Below are 9,144 nucleotides of genomic sequence, written 5' to 3'. Positions count from 1 at the left end.
TTTGACATTTGTGCATTCCAGACAGGCTGTCAGTCTGTGAATTAGTATTGAGTTTTTTTTTTTTCAGTAACTGTTTCTGCAAGTTACATTTGTAGGTGGCGATATAAGTGACTGATGAGTGATGCATTGAATCATTCATTCAAAGACATTTGCTGCTTCTGAAATTGCATACTGTCATAGGCACTTCTTTTGATCAAGTAATTACTTTGCGACTGTTAAAATATGTTCTGTGTAGTATGAATGTGTGTATTATAAATAAAATCAAGACATACTACATCCGCCATGTTGTCAGGTGACTTTAAGGTGTCAGTTGCATTGCTACACTGCTATTCGCAAACCCTCTCCCATGGCCTCAATGGCCACACAGGCCTACTGTTTTTCACCTACTATGGAGAAGTGTATTTTGCAGCCATTGAGTCATTCAGGATCTAAACAACCCTCTGTGAGTCACTGAATCATTTACTCAGCCAATTTGTTCAGGAACCATATGTGTTGCTCAGAGACACATAACATCTGATACTGCTTTGACATCCTTTGGAACTATTTTCATTGGCGCAGCAAAAGTAGATGCTATTTAGATATATCCAGTCAGGGCCTGAGTACGATGTATATGTTGGGGAGACTGGGGTTAGTTGTCACACAGAGAACAAAGGGTTATATTTCAGTAACTAAAATTACCATTACACAAACATGTGTTTTCTCTAAGCTGGTTGTAAACAACCTACTATAATTAATCATAATATACTCTGTAGTAGTAGTAGCTAGGGACTGCTAAGGACTGCATTATTGCATTTGAATAGGTGATCAAAAAAAAAAAAGCATGAGATGAGAGGAAAAATTATATTTTAATGCTTTTGCAAGTGAAAGACCTCTCAAGACCTTTGCATTCTCTCGCAAAAGTTTCATGCTCTTCAAGCGAAAGCAAAATGAATGTTCAGCCTTACATTGTTCAAACCAGAGTCGGACACTGATGGAGAGACTCAGGGAGAAGTTACAACTTTTAGGACATTCTGAATGGTTAGTAGATAAATGTATTTAGTTGCTGTGGAGTTGATTCAACTCTTCGACTAGCATGTGCCGTCATGTTAATCTTTTGTGCAAATCCAGCATTGAATTGATCCTCGTTTGTGAAGCAGTGCGGCGTAAAATGACGGCATAGCAGCAACACTCTACAACAACACTTCCTCTTCACTAAAGCAGCACAACATAGCCTCACCCCCTTTGTTGCGTGTTCCCAGGAGCAAGGTTTATGTAAATTTTGGGGTTTGTGATGTTACCAAACTGGGAAGAAGCTAGTTGTAGTCCCTACCAGCCATTTGTTGTAGTCCTTAAAAAGCAATTTCTGTAAAAGAAAATATCTCCCTTTTCATTGAACTTTGCAGATGTTGTTTATGCTCAAACAGCAACATTACATGCTAATTAAAGTTAAAAAAGTGAAATCATAATCAAGGACCCCTTTAAATATTATTTTATCCTTCCAACTTTTATTTTCCCTCCATCACCATGCCCCCTTAGAAGCAGAAAAGTTTAATTAGTGCATGTCTCAACATTTTCTGACCTGAATTTGGCAATGATCCAAAGAATCTTGTATATTACATTTCAATAGGCCTATGTGCTGCAACTCATCGAATTCATCATGTCCATTCTGTTTGTTTGTGTGGGTGTTGCACATTCTAAATTGCTATTCTGGTAAAGCAATTTTAAAATAGACTAAACATTACTGTAATAAATATAAAACATAATCTAAATTACTCTATACAAAGCAAGACCTTTGTTCAGCCAGCCAGTCATTTCTAAAACTATCTGGCAAAATTATCTTTATTGTCTGCACATTTCTCAGAAATGTTGGAAAATCAAAAGTTAGCACAAAACTGATTAATGACCCTTGTGGACTTTTTATGGGACTTTGTTAATGTGCAGCAAAATACAGGCTGTCACGTCTTATAGACACACCGGTTTGGTTCTTCTCGTAAACACAAAACCAGGAAACTAGTGTGGTAAGTGCTGTCGAACTGTCTTTCTACATCTAAACGTACTGAAATGGCAGAAGCTAATATTTCTGTAAGCCGGGAACATTTCAGCTGTCCAGTCTGTCTAGATCTACTGAACGATCCAGTGACCATCCCCTGTGGACACAGTTATTGTATGAACTGTATTACACGCCACTGGGATGAAAATGCTCTCGGGAGAGTTTACAGCTGTCCTCAGTGCAGACAGATCTTTACTCCGAGACCAGTTTTAGCGAAGAATGTGATGGTTGCTGAAATGGTGGAGACACTGAGGAGGACAGGACCCCAGGCTGCTCCCCAGACTGCTCATGTTTCACACTGTGACGCTGGACCTGGAGATGTGGAGTGTGATGTCTGTACTGGCAGAAAATACAAAGCCATCAAATCCTGTCTGGTGTGTCTGAACTCTTTCTGTCCAATTCACTTTCAACAACATGAGAATCTCTTTGAAGACGGGAGACACTATTTTATAGATGCCACTGATCAACTCCAGGAGATGATCTGTCCAATTCACAATGAGCTTTTGGAGATTTTTTGTCATACTGACCAGATGAGTATTTGTATGCTATGTATGATGGATATCCACAAAAACCATGACGTGTCACCAGGAGCAGAGAGAATGAATCAGGTATGAATTAGACTAGAAACATGTCTATGAAAGCTTGGCCAGCACATTTCCATAGAAGAACCATTTTTGGCTCCCGAAAAGAACCCTTTAGTGAACACCATTTTTTTTGTGAAGAACATTTTAAGGTTTTATATAAATCTTTTTCCACTATAAAGAAACTTTTGTGCAATGGAAAGGTTCCATAGATGTTAAATGTTCTACATGGAATCATTGATGCCATTAAAGAACATTTATTTTTAAGAGTGTACTTCCCAATAACCGAATACAAACCCTCTGGCCGAAGCATTCGCATACTTGCGTAAAGTAGACTGCATTGCAAATTTTTGAGCAACAATTTACAATAAGGTCTTTGTTTTTTGTTGTTAACATTAGTTAATGAATTAACTAACACAAACTAACAATGAGCAATATATTTTAACAGCATTTATTAACTTTTGTTAATGTTAGTTAATAAAATGTTCAAATGTACACTAGTTTCAGTACATTAACACTGACAGATACAATTTTTGATTTTAAAAATGTACAAGTAAATGTTAACATTAACATAAAATAAATACTTAAAGGGGCTCTATGTTATAATGACACCCAGTGTTCAAAATAGGTACTGCAGTCCAAATTCAAAATATTGTTTGCCCCGCCCCCTCGTTCAAAGACGTGGGTTGCAAGCAACAATAGGGAGCGCAATTGACAATGAAAGCTGAAGAGACTTAGACACTGTAAGCTGATGAGTTGATTTATCTGTTTCAATATGCTTTTGTTCATAGAGATATTTAGATGGATGCAGAGGCTTTTTAGGTCTGGAAGTATCTGCGATTCTCTGACCCAGTTTGTTTGCTGGTTTCCGTGGTTGCAATACGCGCTGTTTTCCGCCAACTGGCAACATGTGATTTCGAAATACTATTGGATAAACTGGCAGCACACAGTTTCGCACAGACCAAAACAAAGACAGACATTCCGACACGGAACGCACAATTCAAAGTAGAATATCTGGCAGTAGTATTGTTTTTCAGAGAAACAAGTAGGTGAACTTAGCATGTTTCCTAAATATCTAAAAACATATCGGGGTATTTTTATGCTTTATTAAAGTAAAAATCTTACATAGAGCCCCTTTTCATTGTTAGTACTTTAACTCATGTTGTTAATGTTATCAAATGAAACCTTGTTGTAAAGTGTTACCATGTTTGCGTTGTTAATTAATTTAAAAATGCATATTAATACACAATTCATACAAATCTAAAAGGTACAATTAATGTACTTTTTCCCAACATGGATGAACTGTTCTTGCTTTTTTTTGTCACTTTAAAGGTCCCGTTCTTCGTGATCCCATGTTTCAAACTTTAGTTAGTGTGTAATGTTGTTGTTAGAGTATAAATAAAATCTGTACAATGTTAAAGCTCAAAGTTCAATGCCAAGCGAGATATTTTATTTAACAGAAGTCGCCTACATCGAACGGCCAGTTTGGACTACATCCCTCTACTTCCTTCTTTAATGACGTCACTAAAACAGTTTTTTGACTAACCTCCGCCCACAGGAATACACAAGAGTTGCGTTTGTAGAGTGTGTTTGTCGCCATGTCGTCGAAACGCTGTTATTTTCATCCCGCAGTCCAATCACCGGGTCTGATTCCGGCTCAAATTGATAGGGTAAAATTAAAGACATGTTTACAATAACACTGAGCGCGTGCATCTCCACGTTATGGTAAGAGGCGTGACTTTTCCGGGCACGGTGCGCTCAGAGCTGTCGAATCACAACACAGGAACCGCTGGCACAATCAGAACTCGTTACGTATTTCTGAAGGAGGGACTTCATAGAACAAGGAAGTCATCAGCCCGTTTTTATGACAGTGGAAACAGCGGTATACAGATAAGTAAATTATGTGAAAAATACTGGGTTTTTTTACACGCGAAACATGAACACATGTTATATTGCACACTATAAACACAATCAAAGCTTCAAAAAACCACGAAAAACGGGACCTTTAAACAAACTAACAAACATGTTTTTTATGTAAATACTGTACCAAGAAGACTTGGTAAAACATAAATTAGACAAATATCAAGTCTAACCATGCCAGAATGTTACAAAAAGATTCAGTGATTGAAATATAGCACATAAGGTGGCTAAAGAAAATTTTTTGTCATATGTTGAGTCAACAATCACAGTAAAATCTAATCATTGTGTAGATAAGTGTGAGTGATAAGGATGTTCATTTATTTTTTTCACAGAGTTCTTCATCTCTATCTGTTCCTCATGAACATGCTAACCCTTTCAGCTTTGATGCCAGAACTCATCCTTCTAATTATATGAGAAAATCTTTCTCTAAAAAACTAAAGAAAAAAATGGATGATTTCCTTACTTCAGAGGTAGTGGTTGTGTCTGGTTTGGGTAAGTATAGCATTAATTCAGGAATGAATCTTGTAAATAAAAACTGAACATTAAAACAAAGATGTGACCTTGCATCAGATTACACTAAATATATGTTTTTTCTTAGTAATGCATTACAAATATCCTGCCGACGCACCCAGGAACAGGAATGAGATCCTACAATGTATGTCACACACATACACACACACAAACGTATACACATATGACATGACTTTCCATTGCCTTTTACTGTTTTTATAGTGAGTCAAACACTGTGTTTAATCTCCATCAGACTCACAAGAGCTCTCAATGGATTCAAACACAATGAATGAAATACTCCTACTGTCTGGGGGGAACAGAGTGGCTACTAACACTGGCAGAGTCCAGCGATATCCCAATCATCCAGAGAGATTTGATTGTTGGCCTCAGGTGTTGTGCAGAGAGAGTGTGTGTGGACGTGCCTACTGGGAGATTGAGTGGAGTGGGAGTGCAGGCGTGGGTATATCGTTGTCCTATAGGAGCATCTGCAGGAAGGGAAGGGGTGATGAGTGTAAATTTGGGTGCAATGATCAGTCTATGAATTTGTACTGCTCTCCTTCCAAATACATATTCTAGGACAATAATAAAAAGACTAAACTCTACGTAAACACTTCTAAATTAAAGTCTTCTAGATTAGGAGTGTATGTGGATTACAGTGCTGGAATTGTGAACTACTTCAGCATCTCTGACAAAATGAAACTCATCTACATATTCCAGGGCACATTCACACAGCCGATCTATCCTGGGTTTATGGTTTATTTTGGATCAGCAGTGAAATTGTGTGATCCAGCAATGAACTGTAGATGATTCAGAGATGTAAGATTTCTTATTTTTCTGTCAATAAATGTATATTAGTTCAGTGCCATTATTAACCACTGTACTGTAGTAATATATTGCAATAAGTTCAGTGAAAAGTTGATTTTTAAAATATCCATATATAATATATAATATATATTTTTAAATCCAGCATAAACTAGCATAAATTGGTCAAGGCTGGTTTTTGCTGGTTAAAGCTGGTATAGTGTTCTAGCTGGTGGACCAGTAATGTTGTTCTCAAGCATAACTGTGCTGGTGTAGCTGGTCCACCAGCACTCCTGCTTCCCATGTTGGGGACCAGCAACCAGCACCCCATGCATGCAAAACATACCTTATGGTGATGACTAGCAATGCTGGAATTAAAAAAAAAAAGAAGAAGAAAAACAACAAAGCAAGGTTTGGTGGTATGCTAAATGCTAGTGTGACATATCCCGGTTCAAGCACAAGGAGCTGGATGAAAATTTTTTGAATGATAATAATCTACAATCTGACTTGTGTTGCAGCCTGGAGTCATAAGTAATACCATGCTTGTTCATTTGGCCAGAGGAGAAATCCCCAACTGAGCCTGGTTTGACTGCACTTACACTATTGGATGAGAACAAAATTTGAATTGAATTGAGCTGGGCTGTGTTTCTAAAAGCATTGTGAGCCAAGTTAATTGTAGAAACCATTTGTGGCAATGGTTCAACAATCTACTTTGGCTTACGATGCTTTTGGGAAGCGCAGCCCTGGACAATGATACCACTGTTTTCTGCAGAGCCGCTTTATAGCTGATTGGACTTATTTGATTCATAATTGATGAATTTTGCAACATCAACACTTTACTGAATGGAATCAACATTGAACTGACTTAAGCCGGATAACCACACTAATTGTCTTCTGTAGTGTTGCTTATAGCTGAATTGAACTCATTTAAAGGTGCCCTAGAACTTTTTTTTAAAAGATGTAATATAAGTCTAAGGTGTCCCCTGAATGTGTCTGTTAAGTTTCAGCTCAAAATACCCCATAGATTTTTTTTTAATTCATTTTTTTTAACTGCCTATTTTGGGGCATAATTAGAAATTAGCCGATTCAGGGTGTGTGGCCCTTTAATTCTCGTGCTCCACGCCCCAAGAGCTCGCGCTTGCCTTAAACAACATAAAAAAAGTTCACACAGCTAATATAACCCTCAAAATGGATCTTTACAAAGTGTTCGTCATGCATACAGCATGAATGCGTCAGATTATGTGAGTATAGTATTTATTTGGATGTTTACTTTTGATTCTGAATTAATTTGAGGCTGTGCTCCGTGGCTAACGGCTAATGCTACACTGTTGGAGAGATTTATAAAGAATGAAGTTGTGTTTATGCATTATACAGACTGCAAGTGTTTAAAATGAAAATAGCGACGGCTCTCTTGTCTCCGTGAATACAGTAATAAACGATGGTAACTTTAATCACATTTAACAGTACATTAGCAACATGCTAACGAAACATTTAGAAAGACAATTACACTAAAATATCACTAAAAATATCATGTAATCAACTTGTCTAATGCCTTTCATAATGTTGGGAACATGGGCTGGCATATGCAAATATTGGGGGCGTACACCCCGACTGTTACGTAACAGTCGGTGTTATGTTGAGATTCGCCTGTTCTTCAGAGGTCTTTTAAACAAGTGAGATTTATATAAGAAGGAGGAAACAATGGAGTTTGAGACTCACTGTATGTCTTTTCCATGTACTGAACTCTTGTTATTTAACTATGCCAAGGTAAATTCAATTTTTGAATCTAGGGCACCTTTAATAACTGATGAACTTTACATAGTTATTGAACAAAACTGAATCAACACTGAACTGATTTGAGCTGAATAATGACACTATTGTCTTCTGTAAAGCTGCTTTACAGCAGAACTTGAATTTGTCTCTTGTGATGTTTGCATCATTCTCTGTTATTTTCCTGTTTATTACTGAAAAGCTACTTTGAAACACTCTGTAATGTATAATGCACTATATAATAAAGGTCACTTGTGTAATTTGTGTAATTGCTGCCTACTAATATGTTCCAAATCGGTTATTATATTCCATTTCAGTTATGCTAATTACAGTCTGTATATCCAGAGCTGGACTGGGGCAAAATTTGATAAAGTTTAGTGTATCTCAAAAAAATAATAATTTACATTACAAAAAGAGTAATAAAACAAGTTCTGGTCATACCATTGTTCATTTTGTGTCTTTCTATAAAATTTCTTTCTTTAAATTTATTCTAGGTCCTTTCTATCTGGCCTAGAACATCAATAACATGCATAGTAAATAGGTACAAAATGACAAAATAGGTGTAAATAGTAAAGATAATAATATCAGTGCAAATAACCAAGCATACTCACAGCGAGTTTTTCGTTTTCGAAGTGACTAGAAGCTGGTCCTGATCAGTCACTGAATCATACACTGAACCGATTCTTTTAGATGATTCTGTAACGAAACCCTATTGCTTGTGTTGCTTGTTGCAACAGTTAATCCTGCTGTGGCGTCGTTTGGAACTAATTGGAAAATGGTAACAAGCAATATACATTTCTAAAAATTTAAGTTACCCAACATTAAACTTCTTATTTATAAAACTGTTGTGTAAAAGCCTGTAGCTGTGTGGATACAGCCGAATCACAGCTGTGATAGTCATAACACCGCTCTTGCTTCGTGTGATATATTGCAAAAATGTAGCTCGTGACAGCTGTTATTTTAATTCAAGTTACAAATTTGATACCAAATTGCCAAATTAAGTGATTATCCTTATCATGTTTATCATTATGAAAATCTGTTCTTGGCTACTGCCGTTACAGGACGCTGATCTGCAGCAAAAGCCAGTTTATTGTTGTCGTTTTGTATTGCTATGACTCCACCACTAGAGGTAGATGCACACACAGGGTTAAAACATAAGACATAAATTAATAACCATAGCTCTGAAACCTGTGTTTTCTGATACTAGTTCAATTCCCTTCCAACTGTTATTCCCATCCTCAGTTCACTTTTTCCCCCACTCACCTTTCATGCCAGACAGCATGAGATAAATGCAGATGAGATTCTTGGGAGCTTTTAAAGTTCCCATCTGGCTTTGACTTGTCCAAAAGACCACCTGAGGCCTGAACCAAGAGCTCCAGCTTAAAACCGTCAGATTTCAGATATGGATAACAGCCCGGTGATAAAGAAACTGGCAGGAGATTGAACAGTTACAGTATGATTAGACATTATCCTTTCATCTGATTCCCTCAGTAGCATTCTGCAGATAATGAGCATCCTGTGTCTGAGGACAAA

At 37.1% G+C, this 9,144-nt stretch overlaps 1 protein-coding gene across 1 annotated transcript; it reads left to right on the top strand.

Annotated features, from left to right (window-relative positions):
- The first annotated feature begins 2,040 nt into the window (after nucleotides 1-2,040).
- Nucleotides 2,041-5,912, top strand: ftr54 (finTRIM family, member 54). Its single transcript, XM_048181729.1, is given in 4 exon segments — nucleotides 2,041-2,637; nucleotides 4,863-5,022; nucleotides 5,129-5,185; nucleotides 5,294-5,912. Coding segments are annotated over 4 exon segments (1,368 nt in total). The 3' UTR covers nucleotides 5,848-5,912.
- The last annotated feature ends 3,232 nt before the right edge of the window (nucleotides 5,913-9,144 follow it).

The sequence above is a fragment of the Megalobrama amblycephala genome, linkage group LG2, assembly GCF_018812025.1.
Source record: "Megalobrama amblycephala isolate DHTTF-2021 linkage group LG2, ASM1881202v1, whole genome shotgun sequence".
In the NCBI taxonomy this organism is placed as follows: domain Eukaryota; kingdom Metazoa; phylum Chordata; class Actinopteri; order Cypriniformes; family Xenocyprididae; genus Megalobrama; species Megalobrama amblycephala.
The sequence above is the reverse complement of the archived record's forward strand: the minus strand, read 5'-3'. Positions and strand labels throughout refer to the sequence as shown.